At 37.1% G+C, this 19,101-nt stretch overlaps 1 protein-coding gene across 6 annotated transcripts in view; it reads right to left on the reverse strand.

Annotated features, from left to right (window-relative positions):
• Positions 1 to 19,101, reverse strand: part of CARMIL1 (capping protein regulator and myosin 1 linker 1) — a 186,694-nt gene that overhangs the window by 72,231 nt on the left and 95,362 nt on the right. For all 6 annotated transcript variants that reach the window (XM_066992704.1, XM_066992702.1, XM_066992706.1 and 3 more), the window contains 7 exons: positions 18,803 to 18,897; positions 14,230 to 14,316; positions 10,379 to 10,482; positions 8,320 to 8,397; positions 8,152 to 8,228; positions 7,136 to 7,240; positions 2,263 to 2,332 (listed from right to left, as the gene is read on the reverse strand). In XM_066992704.1, the coding sequence (XP_066848805.1) occupies positions 2,263 to 2,332; positions 7,136 to 7,240; positions 8,152 to 8,228; positions 8,320 to 8,397; positions 10,379 to 10,482; positions 14,230 to 14,316; positions 18,803 to 18,897 (616 nt within the window). The remainder of the gene's footprint in view (positions 1 to 2,262; positions 2,333 to 7,135; positions 7,241 to 8,151; positions 8,229 to 8,319; positions 8,398 to 10,378; positions 10,483 to 14,229; positions 14,317 to 18,802; positions 18,898 to 19,101) is intronic.

Here is a 19,101-nt window from a genome sequence, read left to right on the forward strand (position 1 = left end):
TGATTTAAGAATTAAGGTAAAGCATGGAGGGTACTTACACAGTGACCAAGCTAAGGGAAGCAGAAGGGAAAAGAGTGAAATACATCAGTGCTGAGCAGGTAGAAATAAAAATGTAATTTTCATAATAAAAAATAATAAAAACAAACAAGCAATATAAAATGATTAAGCTTGGAATTAGTATATCAGAAAATTATGGGAGCAAATTAAAAGTGGTGGGAGAGGGAAGGAACCAAGATTTATCCCTCCATAGTTGAGTGCAGCTTGCCCGGTGTAGGAAAGAGGGGGGCAAAGCTGAAGTGTCAGCTTTCTAGCCTCCAGGCAGCGTGTGCTTGCAGGAGCAGAAAGAAGTGCAGGGCACCAGCTCCGAGCTTCCTACTGCTCTGCTCTGGGTGCAGATCACCCTGTCTGGCTCACAGCAGGGCCGGGAGAGGTGGAGCAGAGGCAGGAGGTGCTGGGCCATGGAGAGTACTCCCAGCTCCTGACACATCGATCCCTCTGCTGGTGGAAGCGTAATTTCTTCTTTCCAAAGCACGTGAGAATGGATAAAGCTCAGTGATGTGAAAAAAAAAATGTTGAGGGAAGGATCTAAGGAAGCGCTGGTGGCTTGGAGGGCCCAGCTACAGACCGTCTCTCCTGTGTATTCCCAGTTGTCTTCGGAAAAAGGCTGCCTACACCTAGCAAGTGCTGAAGCAACCAAATCACGGAGGGGAACGCAACATCTCGGGCTGGGTGTGATTCCTTCCTTCCTGCTACGGCAGTCAGCCACCACTGCTTTTGCTTTGGTGTCCAGTGCAGCTAATGACTCCCCCGTAACCCATCCTGGGAGCTATTTAATGAACGGCACTCAGTTCCAGGCCCAGCAGACGGGCTTAAGCCTTCACTCTTGTCAGCCCTGCTTGATTTACATGCTAATTTATACTCTCATTACCTAAATATGTGTGCTATTTATTTATTTATTTATTTAAGGTTATGATTACAGGACTCCATGTTTATTACTTTAATTACTCCTCCCTTCTTCTTACTCCCTCTGAAAGAAACATTATCATCCTTCTGACCTATTTACTCGGAAGTCAGAAGCATGAATACCTGACTTGAAAGCTTTTCTATTTGGAATTTACATGTAATGTTCTTCAAAGTAAAGCCATTTTTTAAAAAAGTATAAAATATCAAAACAAACTATGAAATGCATTCACAATTATTTATTTTTCCTTTGTAAGGAAATTAAGCACAGCAATCAACCATGAACCTAAGGGAAGCATTACTACACCTCACCATGTCTACGAAATTGCATGCTTTCTATTTAAAGGGAAACCATTGCATTTAAAAGGCACTACCAGAAGGAGCTAATACACAAGTGATAGTCCTGGAAAGATCTGCCTAACAAGAGGCTTTCTTTGCAGCTTAAAAATGAAAGGGTGGCCACTCAGCTCCTGAAGGCCAGAGGTAAAGCTTCATGTTGGTTTTGGTAAAAGTCCCCAGTTCTCCATGTAACTTTGCCTCACTAACTCCCAGGATCTTGGCTGATTTCTTGTTATAATCTGTAGCCATACAGGTATCATCCTGCACCAGTGTGGACAATCCTAAGAAACAAAGTGCACAGCAAAGCACAGAGAAGCAAGAGGAAGCAAGATAAAGCAAATCAAGCTGCTGCTTCTTCTTCCTTTTTATTTTTCATTTTTAATTGATAGTTGAAATAAATAAAGCCATTTGTGCAATGCCTTTTAAATTAATGGCATGCTTCAATCATCTCTTACAAAAGTTCCCTATTGGCCTGAATTGGTTAATTGATGAAAAAAGCAGAGTTTTTCCCAAGATTTAAAAGTGAACCTGCAGAAGAGGATTCATGCCTCCAGCACAGACATTTTGAAGGAAGACATTCAAACCACAGACACACCTTCAGGGTATGCACCTTCCCATGACCCATTCCAATCTGGGCACCTGGAAAAATCTTGCTCTGGGGTCCCCTATAATCACAGCCCCAGAGGGCAGAAGCTGCCCAGCAGTGAACAGCACTGCTGGCTCAGCATCCACAGTTGCTACTGCAAGGAGCATGTTGCCAGTGAGATGCTGCAGGTGCTCTGCCCTCTTTATTTATGACATAGCAACACACAGCAGATCACTTTACCATGACTGCTTATCTGATTTCTACCTTTCCCGCAACTTCTGAGTGGAGAGGAAGAACATCTAGCCCAGTGGCTTACATGACAACTCTAATTCCCCATCATTGCATCTTTTGAACACATCCTAATAAATAATCCTTACCTCACAGCTACTGAGATCTAAAGACACCTCCTTCAGATTGTGATTGCAAGCCAGGCCTAATAAAAGCGCTCTGAAAGAGATCAATAGTAGAACCAGTTTTTTTAAAAAAGCAGCTTTACAACATCATCATCATCTAAGTAATCACAGGTTAATACACCTAATAATGCGAAGAACCGTTTCAAAACAAAACCCCATCAGCTGAGCTGTTACTTGTTCAATGACAACGCAGTGCAAACCTGCTGTGCCACACTATGAACACCCCAGCAGCATCATAAACTGCAAGGATGCAATGCAAAGAAGCAAATTGTAAAACTAATTCTAGATCAACATTTAATAAGATTCATCTCAGATGATTTGTCTTCAACATATGCTTTAACAGAACATCAAATGATTACAAAAGGAGCGTTCTATTTACAACCATACTGAGTCTCTAATTTTTCAAAAAATCACCAAAAAATGTGCTTTTAATAAATATAAGGTGCACTGCAGCCAGCCATTTCAGCCAGGCACAATGCCTATTAACACTCAAACACTGTATCATGTTGAAGTCTCCTTATCTGCATCCCTATAAATATTTACAGATTTCTAAATGATACTCCCAAACAATGGTATTCTTCGTCCTTAGGCAGAATGGCAAACAAGTGTAGCAATGACCAATTAAAATCTTCATAAAATCACCTTTAAAGCCTTATAGAAATTTGTTTCCACATACAAAAATTAGCAATAATATCATGTTCCTACTAATACTGTCAAACCAGCAAGCAAAACAGTATGTGTCTTAGAGAAGGAACAAACACAATCAGTGTATACCTTCTAGTGTTTTTAGAATAGGTGCTGCTTTGAATCAGTTGTTGAACAGAGAAACAGAAGGGCTTCCTTCTCAAGCTTCATTTCAGCCTAACAGAATCCAAACTACCAATGCATGGATGTAAAGAAAAACAATCAATTTTGCTGAGCTGTTTGCCTGAACGCTTGCTATGTAAGCAGCGTGTAAAAGCTGCACTTAAAATGCCTGTTCCAGGAAGGTTTTTCATTTAAACCTATTTATATCTGTCCTGCAGGTATAAATGATGATCAGACCTTTTCTGTTAACAAAGGAGAGTGTCTTGTGCTTATTTACTTCCTAAGCTATGAAAATACAGACTTGAAGAAAAATGTGAAAGCTCTGCAACAGTTTTTACAATTTTTTTATTAATTCCCATCTGTATGTCCTTCCTGAGCATAATTTTATGCAAAATTAGTGTGACTGATAACTTTGCAAGTAATTCCCTTAACATTTTGAGGGAGGGAGCTTAAAAAATGCAGTGCAACCATAAAAAACCAAACAAAAATCTTTTTTAAAAAAGAGACACATTGATGCTTCAAATATGCCTTCTTCAGAGGAAAAAAAAAGTCTTTTTCCCCCCTAACCTCTTGGCCTATAAACTCATCCTAAGAAAACCTCACAATTTCTCACTTCTTTCTCCTGAAACAGCACCACCAAACAAAGGCACTGAAGGCAGACATATCTGTACTAAGTCACTAAGTTGAAATCACACACATAGCAATACTTGGAAAGGTCTTGTCAACTGTGGTGCGTGCAGAAGGCAAGAATTGGCCTTGTAATTACAATTTGGATGAGAAGCATATCAGCAACTTGTCTTGTTACAGCCCTGACAGATCAAAATAAAATTTCTGGCAACGTCAGTAAATGAACAAAAATGCCAACATATATTAAAACAAGGAAAAGAGCATATAAACTACTTGATCTGCTTAAAAAAAAAAAAAAGTGTGATGGAACATAAACTATATTAAGTATGTATAAGAACTAAAAGCAGCCTTTCTCCACCCACTAAATGGCATCCCAGCAGCACAGCTTTATTAGCAACCTTCTTCCCTGAGAGGCTTGGCTTATATTAATAGGCCCACCGCTTTACAAACAAGATCATCTCCCTCCCTGAGCGCACTGATTAACCAATATCATTAAAATCACTGAGTCAGCAGATGTGATTAAATACACTGAAACTTCACATCTAAAGGAAGTTGATAAGAAAGGAATCAAATAACAAAATCAATCAAAGCAATCAGGCAATAAAGTAACCAATTTATCCCCAAAAAGGAATCTGGGACTCGCTATGTCAGCTATCTCCATTTTTGCTTGTTGGTGGTTTTTTTGTTTGTTTGTTTGTTTGTTTGTTTTTACCCCCCAGAGGCAAGCTTCATATTCAATCCTTTACTCCCCTCTGACTTCTGATTCACAGGCACAAAACAGGAACTTCTTTCTCACAGGACAGTTACAAGGCCCAAGTTGTCAAATGCTTTTTGACGTGCACTGATCAAAGATGCTAAAGAAGTACTATTATCACACCCCGTATTAATTTTCCTTCTAGAAATCATCCTTCATCTGCTATTGCAGTCTTGGCAATGACAAGTAAGTCTGTCTGAAAACCAATGTTTCAATCTTCTTGTCTTTAACACACCCCATGATCTTGACTGTTCTGTAGAAGTTTTCTAGTTTCTTACAGTTTAGATGAAAAGGCTAAGCAGCTGCCCCAGGTTATATGGCACATCCTCAGTCCCTTTAACACCAAATTAACTTCAAAAAGATGCTTCTGAAATGTATTAGTCAAGCCATACAGGGTTGCTTTAAGAGGGAAAGCAAGGTGTGCTGCAGATCGTATTTCTCTGCAGTGTTGAGAGATACACTCAGCTCAGACTGAAGAAATGCTCAGGTCAGAGAAAAAGCACATCGAGGAAAGTACCAAACAACATTAACAGCTCCCTGTTAACCCCTAGGCAGTGATGAACATTGCTGTCAGGGCAAAACAAATGAAGCTCATGGCAAATTGCCAGCCAGGTGAGTGTAGATGGATATTCTGGGGGATATTCTGAAACCACCTGTGTCTAGGTGGATTTTGGACAGATGCTCCTTCCTGGAGCTGTCTGTGCTAGTGATGCAGGTTACTGTTCTCAGCTCACTCTACGCTACTTACCGCTTTCTCCTTATTTCTACCAACAGCACTCATGCGAGTAACTCCCTCTAACCCAATTCAGTCAAATTGAACCAGATTAGCTTAAACATTGTCAACAGAGTAGCTTCTTGCTGAAAAGGACTAGGAAGATCTCATGTTTGCTGCACAATTGGCAGATCAAGTATTTGGGATATATTCATGCAACACCTTCCATGAGCACAGATAGCTGCCAAAACTCCTCACACCACAGGAGATATTCAACATGCCAAGGAATAAAGCTGAATTTGAACCTTAGTGGCTGGGACTTCTCACCTTTCCTGGCCTCTCTAGATATATTCAATGTCCCATAGCATTCTTTTTTTTGCCTGTACTACTGATAAGATTGACCTATGTATCAGTCACGTACAGCCTCTGTTCTTCCAGCTTCATTAAACATAGTTCCCAGATGCCCTCCACCACAGAATCAATATCCCTAAATTAATCAGAATCAACGAATGTATCTATCAATAATCGTTTTTCTGTGACCATCAGACCATCAATGCTATACCTTCCTAATCTTAGCGAAGTCTAAGCAAGCAAGACTGCAACCAAGAGCATCATACAGAACACTGAAAGATCAGAGCTACAAACACTAGGCTCCTGCAGTAGAATATGGACTTCAGTCCATTCCATCTTACTTTGCATCATATTGTGCTGTTCCTATCCAATGTCAGATTGCATTAAGAAAAAATATCCCAAAACAATGCATGTTATTATTTTGAGTGTGGTACTTGTCACTTCTCTCTCCCTTAGCTTCCCCCAGACTTTACTGGAAGTTTTCCCTCCAGTACTCACTAACTCCCTCATCTCTGATTTTGCCATCAACTCCCATTCATTAGTTAAGTACTTCCTTGCTGAGTTATTGCTGACTTCCCTTCCCTGTTCTTCCTCAGGAAGCAGGCTCCTAACCACACAAATATACATATGCAGATATACACACACATGTAGGTATATGCATGTATATGCTTATCGATGTCCAGCTTAGGATGTCAGAGGTCTATTCCCAGGAATGGTTAGGGAACATGCCTAGATTTCTACTGTGGATACTAGAAATGGTTATATATGTATAAATACATAGTAGCTAACACGTTGAACCTTTGGGAAAAGCCTTTCTTTAATTCAGCCCCCAAACCAGACAGATTCTGCCAAAATCACAGAATGACCTACTGTGATTAAACCTATCTAGGCTGATCTTGATTTTAAAACACGCCTTTAAATTCCAGGTCAGGAAAGTTCACCACAGTTCATAACTGCACACGTTGCTACACAATTCCCCTCCCCTGCATTACTCTATAAGAAGAATTCCTCTCAGTCATTAGATGGGATCAATGGAACTGTCCAATCCACATAAAATGAACCTGTTATCCACAGGATGGGTGACATACAGAAAAGAGAAGCACTCCTAGAAGCTGCTGCTATCACCTCTCCCACTCAAAGGAGGGCATAGATCTGTGCAATAGGTCTCTCCTCTCAAGCATTGCAACAGCTTCATTTGAGCAATGGTTGTTGCAATACTGCAGCCCCAAAGGAAGGGCACTCACACAAGTACATAATCCCATTTAACTGTGAAGCAAACAGTTTTGTTTTTAAGCCACAAAGTAAGAAATATATCACAAAAAAGTTGATGGAAACAAAACAGCTGTGACATTCACACAGAACAAAATACGATTAACAGCCTTAACTGAGATGGAAACAACATTTCTTAACTGTGTGATCATTATGAAACTCACTCTTAGAATATCAATAATGTACAAATGGAAAAATAATGCAAATAAAGTATTTTCCTCTTACATTTTAAATTATATTTTCAATATAAAGCACTCACGTAATAACAATGTGAACTAGGTTTTAGGCAACGGGAGAAGATGAAATTAAATTCTTACTTTAGAGGCTCAGGAGGGAGTTTTGTTCCCGACAGATTAATCTGCATCAAAGCAAGTGAGCTGCTGAAAAACTGTTTGAAGGAGGGAGGAACTTCTTTTCCTTTTCTGAAAGTAAATAAATTAATTAAGAAGTAGTATCTACATATTCCTCATTCCAATAAATAGTGAATGCAAGCTGTCAGAATTTTAACCATCTGTTACGTGTTTAATTTGCTGTACCTTCAACAACTCTGTAACCAGTGGCTCTCGGTTAACTTGGAAATACAATGCCATCAAAATGTTGATTCAACAAACAATCCTCAGTTGCACTGCTGCTCAAAAGACATTGCTATCTAGCTTTTGTTTGGTGAACAACAAGAAATGATCATTTAGACCTGATTAACAGTGAACATACTTATATCTAACGAGCAAAAGATCAAACAATGTTACAAAAACACTGAAGTTGCCTTTTCACCACTATAAACAATTACTTAACAATGTAGTAGCTTACCCTCAATTAGCTGTCACCTCCAATATGGACTCAAGACATTGATTTGAAGAAAAAGGGAAGCTAATATTACTATGTCCTATGATGCAAGTACTCTACAAAGTCAGTGTTCAGTCTCAAAGACTTTCAGAGGTACTTCCTCTCCAAAAAAAGCATGAAGTAGGAAGGAAAAAAAAATATATTTTTTAACTGTCATCAAATCATGAAAAATAAGTACTTTAAAAAACAAACTTAAAGAGAAGTCAAGACAGACTTCAAAGCCTGATATTATGACAAAAGATGTATATGGACATTCTGCTGCATCAGGATCACAAAAAAAACATATTAGACAAGGTAGCTTATTTTACAGCTGTCTAACAAAAAGTGGAAAGTGAAAGAAAATCTTTTGCTGGGAATAAATAATACCTCTTTTGTAGAGGCCTTTTATAAAGTCTTGTGTTTCTTCTTAAAAAGAAAGGTGCAGCACAAAGCCAAGAAATTATAAAGCAAAATTTTGCAGAAGTTGAGAGAAATGACATTTAAACTGTACCTGTGAGAAAAAAGCGTCCTAGAGAGGCTAAGGACAGCTAGATGCTGAAGACATCCACGAAGGAGGGCTCCACACACCTGGTTTAAAATAAGGAAGAGGGATTTTTCTAAGGACAGAAGGTGGGCAACATTTCCTTGCTATTTTAATCTCCACAAAAAACAGCATTACCATATCTAGAGCACACTCCGTGTTGGATAAATCCAGATGGACAAGGGCATTTGGTTGGGCCAAAAAATTGTACAGGCTCTACAATTAATGGAGAAAAAAAATGAAAAAAATAAATTATCACTGTTACTTCTGATATTATGACACAGATTACTGTATCACTACTTCTCAAATACATTTTAGGCTTTTCTTATAAAATTGCACTAGAAGAGTTGTGTCTGAAACCTCTTTTCACCCAATCAATACAACCTGTTTTACTTTTGAAGGCTATAATTTTTTAGGAACAACAGGAAAAAACAGTGCCCAGACCACATCTGCCAAACAGTAATCTTAATGTACTTAATGTGAGTTACCTTGCAATACACTTTCACAGGAAATGATAATTAATTTAGTTATAAATACCTTGGAATGTCACTCAGATTGCCATTACATTTCAGAAAGGCTAATTGGTTTGAAAGTTTATGCTAGACCTTTTAAGCATGAGGGAAGCAACTTATTTGCGCCTGAAGACTATGATTAATTCTTTATATCAGTGGTGCATTAGAAGTTTAAGGCAAAATACAGAACAAGTAACCTAATAATACACTTAATATCGATTAATTAAGTACTACATAGACTATGTCATGAAAATGTTAATGTACATAAAAGTTCTTACTATACGCTGCTTTATTGCATTTATTTGTTAGTCTCTCAGAACAATACAGAAAGAAAAAAGGTATGACCTAATTCACAGAAACGTGGAACACTCAACTCCACATGACGTCCAGCCAAACAGAGAATGTTCAACATCTCTAAAATAGATTCATCTTTCTAAAATTAGGTCATTTCGCCCATATACCTAACCATGCAAGAAAGGTCCCTACTCTAAAAATCCCTGTGCTTCGCTAGGGTTTATTTTAAATGCCAAATAACAGGATTTCTTTGCTCCCGTTGGAAAACTGCTCCACAGATTAAGAGATCTCAGTATTAAGAATCTTTTTCTTTGAATCAACTCTCTCTCTGACAGACTAAGAAAAGACTTACTATATTTATATTCCTTAAAATATAGTAGGTAAACATCAGATATCTTTAACCATTCCCTATAGAAGTTGTGCATGGTCTTCTCTCTTTGAGAATAATTCATTGTGTGTGTCATTTAACTATGTGCTACCTTTTAAATCCTCTTGTCCCGCTGAAACTTTCATCTCATGTCTGAAAAGACTAGTTCTTTGAATGTGTTGATGAGTCTGAAACTAGTAAGATTTGTGAAAAAAAAGTCACACAAAAGTCATAGGCAGATAAAGTCTAAGGACTTTAAATGATCAGATTGGGTGCCTCCAGTGTTGCATATTTTAGATGCTTCACACTTAAAGAACTCAAAAACTGACAGTTACATTCACACAACTGTTGATGTAAGATAGAAGTATGGATGTCAAAAATATGACTATCACATATCAAAAAAATATGTGATAGTCAAAAAACAAATACATACAAATTGAGAACTCAAGTGTTTTTTGTTTTGTTTTGTTTTTTTTTACACAGAAAATAGAGCTGCACCTCAATGGCAACTGAACTAAACAACAGAATTTCAGAAATAATTAAGTTTGTTCAATCATGCGTTTCAATAGCATGTGTCAAGGAGATGCACAGATTTATCTATACAGACAAAAACAGACAAAACCAAAAATGAATCAAGTCTTTCCTAGTCAAAAGTATTCAATTGCTTTTAACCTTACAATAAAAAAAATGTAATATACATCACTAAAAAGAAGATGAATCTTTTTAATAGAACTCATAGAGCATGCTAAGTCTACTGAAACAAGAAACTCACTTGCAGTTTTCTCATTTATCAGTAAAAGCCAAGGATTAAAAGCATGAATGGATTATGGGGATCTGTTTAGTTGCGTGGGGAATTTAAAACTTCTGAGTATGTACTGAACAACAGAGATCAAAATATTTTCTACCCCTACTAAAACTGTACTGAAATAAAGGCAAAAGAGAACCTAAATAAAATGGCTTTGCTCTTCTAATAATAAATTAAAACATCCTTTCATTAATTCACAAATAAAAAGCATGTGCTTACTGAGAGATCATCCCCACGGAGAGCATTCCCTGAGAGGTCAAGATAGACGAGCGTGTTCGCTATCAGCGAGTTGGCACTCAGTGACTGGGAAAGGCTATTCACCCCTGAAAAACAAAACAAAACAAAAAAAACAAACAAAAACCAACAACTCAGTATCCAACTTCTCCAACGCCATATCCTGCAAGAGCACAGTTTCAATGAACACAGTCATACATAAATGTTTAATGACCTCCTGTTACTATCACCATACTGCAGCAGAGGAGGACAGATCACCTGGGAGATACAAGACCTTTCTTTGTCACCAAAGACCTGTTTTTGCCTGGGCCATGTTTCATCATCTGCCTTGGAAACTGAGTGTTCTCTGTGCCTCTGATAAAATGGGCCACAGTGTGTTACAGGTCCTGGATCCAAGGAAGAAATATTTTTGCCATGTCTACAGCAGCTTTAACGGTGCAACCATATCTTGAAACAGGTTTTTAAAACAGAATTTACATCATAATGGTAAGGCAATGTCCTCTCTCAAAAAATAACATTTAGATAAAAGTATCTGTGGAAGTAGATTAAAGTAGCTGTGGAAGCCCAAGTACATTAACAATTATAATTTGCCCGAACTTCAAAAGCAACTGACAAGACCTAGAAGTTAAAAATATTTCAATTATGCATTTGCCTGTAATTTCAGAAAAACAACTAATTAAAATATCAAGAGATGCATTAAGACTCACTTCCTGTTGAGGAAAAATACATGTTTTTCACATTAAAATTAAAAAGCTCACATTGGGAACAAACCAGTCAGGGCTCTCTTTCCCCCAAGTCCTCCAACTTTTCCAAATACAAATTAGGATGTGGCTATTTCCGTTATCACCATTATTTCTCCGTTATCACCAGTGACAGGACCCACGGGAATGGTGTTAAGCTGAGGCAGGGGAAGTTTAGGCTGGAAGAGGAACATCAGGAAGAGGTTCTTCATCGAGAGGGTGGTCGCACACTGGAACAGGCTCCCCAGTGAAGTAGTCACTGCACCAAGCCTGTCTGAATTTAAGAAGCGATTGGACTGTGCACTTAGTCACATGGTCTAAACTTTGGGCAGACCTGTGCGGTGCCAGGAGCTGGACTTGATGATCCTTATGGGTCCCTTCCAACTCGGGATATTCTATGATTCTATGATTCTATTTCCAGCAAATCTAACTTTCATCCGAGGGCTCTGTAGCTTATTACCAAGTTCTTAATTTATTGTAGAAGCTTATTGCTGCCTTTCAAGTGCTACGTGTGTAATTCTTACGTAAGTATCACTGTGTCCTTTAGCAAATGAATTGATTTTCTCATAAGTGCCTAGCGAAAACAATTCAGCAGGCAGATGTTTTGATCTACTATGCATTAAAGTGCAACTTTTCAAAGTTCCTGATCAGTAAAAGTGGACTGGCATTCAATAGATGGAGCATATCCACTCTTCACTTAAAAACTAATATGAAATGGATTTACCAGCATGTGGGGGAAGCATCTAACAAGTCACTGGAAACCAAAATATCTCCCCAGTCAGTGCTCTAGTTTTCCAAGCTTCCAAATATTAAGAAAGACTCCCATGGTAGTAGCGTGACTGTTAGTTTCAGGAGATTTTTTGATACTGAAAAGAACTGCAGCACAATGACATCTTTGCCAAGTCTTGAAACTTTTCTGTTCAGTGTAATTTTTCTTTTATCCTAACATTGCATTGCTGAATCTGTACCCTATCCATAAAGGTCAACAGCAAATTAAAACTTTTTGAAACTTTCAAAGATCTAAAAGGTCTTTTTAACCTCTAGAACTTCTTGCTCTGGATCCACTTTAGTGAGCCTCCTCAACAGCATTTATAATCAACACGTAGAAATGAATGTAATGTACTATGAACAGTTCAGCATATACTATTGAAATACAATTCTGAGAATTCAGGAATTGTCACTGACTGGGGACAAAGAACAGCTATCAAACAATCCATACTGTTTATGCTTGTTTCATGTTTAAAAAGAGCCAACTGCCCAAAATCAGCCACATCTTTGAAGGCTCAGTCCAAATGATGTGAATGAGGGATTTTTTTAATTAGCCTTTGGCTCGGGTTCAGAAAATCCAGCCCTGTCTTTGAACGAGCATACTAAAATTTTCCATTTAACCAGAACCTTCAAATCAATAAACTTTTGTTTGAATTTCACCTACCTCGTTCTATACTTTGACAGTAATCTCACTTTCATTTGCAGACAATCTATCATGCTCTTTTACTGCTCTCAGGAGGCTCAGAGTGTTAATAGCTCTTAGGAACCTTGAGATATAATATTTGAAGAAAGATCAGCTGGGAAGTTAACATCTGAACTTCCCTTCTCCGTCTTAGAAACTTATCTTGAAATAAGGTCAAAACCAGTTAGGAATTGTACAGAATATCTGAAATTAAAAAGCTAAAAAATAATAATAATAAAAAGTGATGGTGGTGTGGGCACCTCTCTGGAGGTGAAAACATGCTGTAAAAAAAGTCCATGTACCTTAGAGTCTACTGAATCCAAGGTCAGTAAAGAACCTCCCTAAACAATGTCACTGTCTCCTCCACAGCCAGGCTTCCCCCAGCCAAAAAGAAAACACAAGCAAACAAAACACCTCAGTATTACAAGTTCAAAAGTAGCCTTCAAAGTTACAAACCAATTCATTACTGTCTTCTTAAATTGAAGGAAAACTGGCTAAGATAGACAGCTTTGCAGACAAGCAAAGAGGTGAAGCTGAGATTTTTCAGGTTCTTCTATAAGAATTCCAACTTTAAGATATCACCTATACTTTTTTAATGGAATTTTTAGGAGCTCCCATGGAGCAATAGTGACCTGTTGCACTCCGGAGAATAGATAGTTATGGGCTCATCTGGACTAGGATTTACATAAGGTCGGCAGCAGAGAAGCTGGAATATATTTTCAGCTTTTGTTTAAAGACTGTCTTTGCAAAGATCATTAAAAATCTTCCAACTTATTTTTAGAACTTCAAAATTCATTTTTACTGACAAGAATTTTGTTGATTAACTTCATCAAGCTGGCATTTGCTCTTTATAAAGGCAATGCAGCTAGAGGGTTCTCTTGACTCAACAGTCAAAAGCACTTGCTGAAATCATTCAGATCACATGAAGAAGAAAACAGGCTGAATGAACATACCAGAAATGCATGACTATCTGTCAAATTCATGACCATCTACTCTCAAGAGTATATGTAAGGTTAGTCAAGATTCTTAATCAGTTGCTTGTCACCCAAAAAAAATGGAGCTAGCAATAGAATAAAAAACACAAGAGTTGAATAAATTCTTTTTAATGAAAATGATGAGTGAATAAATTCACTTTAAAAATACATGTATATTTCAACTACTATATCAAGTCAGAAACATGCAAATTACAAAACAAAAGTCTCTACTCAGAGCAAATCACTTAACAGGCATTGTCACAACACTTGATTTCATGAAGTAGTCAAATGAAGCAATCACACGAAAAACAATTGAGCAGTTTCCGAATGCTATTTCGAAAATTCCCTGCACATTTTTGCTTCAGACATTTTCTGAAGCATAAAAGAAACATACAATTTATTCCAATTCTAAATGAAATCCTTCTTTACTGTATAGGTTCAAGCTCATATCTAGGACAAGCAGGATGTTTTTTTTCGAGGCACTGGATGGGATAAAGTACTGAACCCACAGCTCAGCAACCTAGAATGGTAAAAAAGCAGCTGCACTGTTTGGAATACACTTATATAAAGTAATCCACTCTGTAATCGACTTAATTTTGTAACAAAAGGTATTATTAAGATGAAAGCCTGAAATTTTTACAACAGAAAAACAGGCATATTTGTAAAGCATACCTTTAGGTGACATGGAGGTTTTAGATAAATTTAAATGTTTCAGTCCCTTTGGAAGTTTGGCAAACTGGATGCTTAAAGATGATACACCTGTTGGGGAATAAAGAGAAAGCAGAATATTTCAGGATATTTTCAGTTCAACCATGTGACCTCATATTTTCCCAGCCTTTCCAAGAGCAGCCAGCAATTACACTGGTATCAAATTCAGAGCAGAGCAAACACTGTTAGAGGAGGAACTGTACTCACTGTAGGGCTCAAAATTATACTTTTTGTGATCATAAAATTTTGAAATTACTGATTTTGTCAGGATCCCTTCTTTGCTAACCACTGAACACACAGCGAAGTTTGTTGTCACTGATGTACTTCTTAGTTTAGAAACTATATAATGCTCACACACTTTTGAGGAGTCAAAGGCAAGATATACATGTCCAACAGTTAGTAATTGGGAATTCTGGAAGCTTTATTGCTTGGCCAAAAAAAAAAAAAGAAAAGAAAAAAGTAAAAAGCAGCTAATAAATAAATAAACAAACCCCAACAGTGGTAGTTCACATGAAACTTCAAAACCTGTTGTTTTGAAAGGAAGCAATATCAAAGCAAGAGAGACACATACATATTAGCTAACACCGACCTCTCTTCCTCAAGTAACACCCCTCTTTGTTAAATACAGGAATAAGAGGTTGTTCAAAAAACACAGATACACACCAGTCAGCTGAAATAGTCCTGTGGAAGAGTATGCACTCCACATAAAAGAAACTATGATACAGGTACAGTGGCTGAGGACTTTCCCTGAAAATCTGAAACCTCCACCAAGTTATAATGGCCACTTATCTTACTTCATTACAGCAGTCTGTAAGTTATCAGCCAGTACACAGACTTGGAAACATTACAATTGTTTGGGATCAAAAACAGTAAAAAATGATTAGGATGCTGACTACTTCAGCACAAATCCATCAAAAGAAAAAACTGTCTTTTCATTAAAGCCCCTTCTTACTGTATCCAAGTTCCACAGTCCATAAATATAACCCCCAGTTTAAGAAAGACTGAAATTTGATTAAGAAAGCACATCCTAAATAACAATTGAATCACTTTATGAAATATTTATTATAGGATTAAATCAACATAGAAACTCAAGTCTTAACCCGAGTGTGAAATATAGTCCTCTATTGCAAATCACTTGGCAAGAAAAGAGGAAAGAGAAGCAAGTAAAGCCTTTTACTTGCTCCAAACACAATTAAATAAAAAAGCTGATACCATTCTCCACATAAGCAGACATTAAACAGGCTGGTGGTATGTCACACACATGTTTACTATGCTTTTATCATGTTCTACTATCAATAACGAAAGAGAACGTATATATATTGCTGATGTGAAATTTTTTGTTGCAGGGTTGTTGTTTTTTTCAACCTTCTGGGTAAAAGCATATTGTACATGCTGATCAGAGGTGCATCTTCTATGCAGCTTAAAACAACATGCTGTATTTAACTTGTATTGCCAAAACACTAGATTGATGATGTCTTGGCATCATTTACTGTAAAACACAATGGTAATGATGTCTTTAACTTTCTGCAAGAATGCATCAAGTCATATTAACAGGAATTTCATTCTTAGCTTGCCTACTTCAATAAAAAAATAAATAAATAAATACATCTTTTTAGCTCCTCTGAAGGAGAATCAATCTATCTTAATACAGCCTCAGAATTTAAATTCTGTGATGGATTGTTCGCTCTTGTTCAGCTGGTTTAGTCACAATACCTAGTTCCAAACTCAAGGTAGAGTTCTGCTGGCAAAAGAAGTGAAAAAGGAGTACAAAGAGAATCACTAGGGACATTGTAAGTGTAATATTTGTTACAAAGCGTTTTGGGTAAGAGGTGCAGCAAGTAATTTACCTCTCTATCTTTACATTTAAGCAAACAATCTACAGATTTCTTATCACTCCAACGAAGCTGAAGAATTTTAACACCTTACCAGCACTGGGGGAGAAGTATCTGCTATGCTTTAAGACACAGGAATCAGGTGCAGAAAAAATAAAGTCTGGTAACTTGGGGCCTAGGATGCTCTTGAAGCAAGCCATTTTTGCTAAGCTAACAGAGCTGAGCTCTAATAGCAGAAGTAGACTTCAACACATCCAACCACACAGATTTGGTTTCTAGTATTTCCAAACTTTAGCTTGTTTTTGTATTATTTTTCAGAAAATAAGATCCTAGTAAAGTCAAAAGCAAAACTTCCATCACTTCAGCACGACTAGATTTTAAAGACAAGATTAGTAACAAACTTTCCAGGTATTAGCCTCACAAAAACTGACAGTATTGTTAAGGGAAGCTAATCACAAATTAAGAGGCTGCTCTTGGTGCAAAATCATAGCTTGTAAACACTGCTTTATATTTCAAGTGAAGCTAGATCCTATGTCTGAGTTAAAAAGAACACTCTTCTCATGCTATTCGAATACAGACAGCTGCATTAATATAATAATATAATGTCTTTACTTTTTGGTAATCAGTAACATACAAACAGCTTAGTGGCTTGTGTTTATTTTTTTTTTCTTTGTCTAAGCAAGGGACAAGGATAGATTCTTCTCCATTATTCACACAGATCAGTGTTGTTTCCCTCATTACTACAAAATAATCTGGTTGTACTCCTAGAACCCGAAGAGGTGACTTTTCTGGAGATATTTTCTAAAATCCATATGTTTACATAAATCTTCGTTATGCAAGCTTTTACCTGTGAAATGATCACTGCCCCTTCGGCTTAATAAAATCAAATCTAATTTGCACTCCGTGAATATCAGATCAAAGGACATGAAAATCCGTCTTAAACTAGAAAACTGTAATATTTGCACATTGCAATTATAGTTAATTTCCTTTTAAGTACCCATATAACTTGGGTAATTCTCTAACTAAAAGGTCAAACCATAATTGGATATGATAGAAGAGACTGAGATAATGATAAATTTCTACTAATTTCTCCAAGTTGTACCTTCTGATTTTTTTTTCAATTTTGTATGTTGCTACTCCAAAATTGCTTGAATAAATGGCTTTGCTGCAAAGAAAGTACCCACACTGATATGCTTAAAAATATCCCTGCATTGTAGAATAGCTACCGAATGCTTTGGTCATTTGTTTTCCTTCAAGATTTAAAACAAACGAACAAAACAAAACAAAACCATCAGAAAACCAACAAACAACAAAAAGCCCACCACCAAACCTAGTTCTTTTTAAAAGAAACCTTTCATAAAACACAACCTAAATACACCTCTTTAAAAGTAGAATCAACAATATGACAGCCTTTTTTCCAACTTGAAAGAGAAAACATTGAATAATGCAGGTAGGCCTGCAGCACACTGCAATAATAATGTTCTGCAGCAAAGCATTGGCTTTCACATGATATGGAGTTCTCAGGAACCAGGCAAGGGATATTCAGAAGAGTTTAGCAATTCACATGAACAATTTTAAACAAAAAACTACTCTGAATGTATTAAAAGCAAAAATATTTTCATACTTGTTTCTGGTAAAAAGGAGAAGAGATACAAAAGAGGGAGAGGAAAAATACCCTTTGCGTCTTTTTTCCCCTCACCGAAATGAAGAAAAAGGAGACACTCCTACAAGACTGTGTTAACAACATTCTGAGTCAGTCGGGTTGAAAGCAAAATGAACAGTTTTTCCATTTTGAATCATGTCAGCCAAGAGACTGGAAAATTTTGTCAAAACAAACCAAATAAAACAAGAAAAGGTTCACTGCATAAAATTCCTATTTTACTTCTGGCCCAACAGGAGCATACAAGCTAGTCTGATCCCAAGAACATGATGTGCTTGGAATGCATTAAGTGAAATAAATGGAAATCTCACGTGGGCAGCGCTGAAGGGTCAACGGCAAGACTGAAAGAATGTAACCTTATTTTAAAAAATAAATGCCCTGGGTGAAAAGAGAGTAGACAAGAGAGGGGAATGATTTGATTTGATATGTACTGAAATCATGCCTAGCAGTGGAGAAAAAGCTGGACTATTCAGCTTGATTTTTCATCTTGCAGAGTCAACAGTATTCAGCTACATAAGGATGCCAGCTATGTAAGTACTACAGAACATCGCAAAGAATTGGCAACATTATGGACTAGAACAAAGCTGAAAAAGAACAGCTTCAATACCAGAAATAATTATGGAATTATGGCTAAAATAAAAAAGCAAAACCATCAGGAAAATATAATCCAAGCTACAAAGTTGTCTCACACTTCAGCTTTAAAGTGATTATATTGCCTTAAAAATATACATGTATAAACCATTTTATTTTCTCTCTAGCTCTAAACATTCACTGCATTCCATCTTCCTTTAAGAGAAACCTCTATGAAAGTGTAATGAAATCTAATGAAATCCACGGTTGGTTTAAGACATTTAAATACTTCTCCACAAGCTAATGGATATGTAATAACCAAAAGAATAGCAATTCTCAGTCATTTGTGAACAACAGATATTTACAATGGCATTACACACAGAACAATAACCTGTTATTCGGGCAAAGCTGAATGGAGCAGCAGTAATCCCCTTATTACATTTGTAGAAAGAGGAAAACAGAAATGTTACAGTACCTCGGTCTTCAAGCGGATTGCTAGCAAGGTTGATTGTATGGAGTCCTGAGTTGGGATTGTGGGCTAGGGCACTGGCTAGTTTCTGTGCAAAATCTCTGGAAGAAAAGAATACAGAGGGAGAAAGAGTTCTGTTATCTCCTCTGTCAACAGCACAATCAGAGGCTTAAAAGTGCCAAAGGACTAGCAGACAGAAGAAGTCATCTTACCCTACTGATTCTTCACAGTTTTAAACAATGCTTATCTGGCTAATTTGCTATCTTTCAAAGCAGGTTATATTATTATTTGTTTATTCTGTAATG

Source organism: Anser cygnoides, chromosome 2 (assembly GCF_040182565.1).
Source record: "Anser cygnoides isolate HZ-2024a breed goose chromosome 2, Taihu_goose_T2T_genome, whole genome shotgun sequence".
NCBI classification, from domain to species: domain Eukaryota; kingdom Metazoa; phylum Chordata; class Aves; order Anseriformes; family Anatidae; genus Anser; species Anser cygnoides.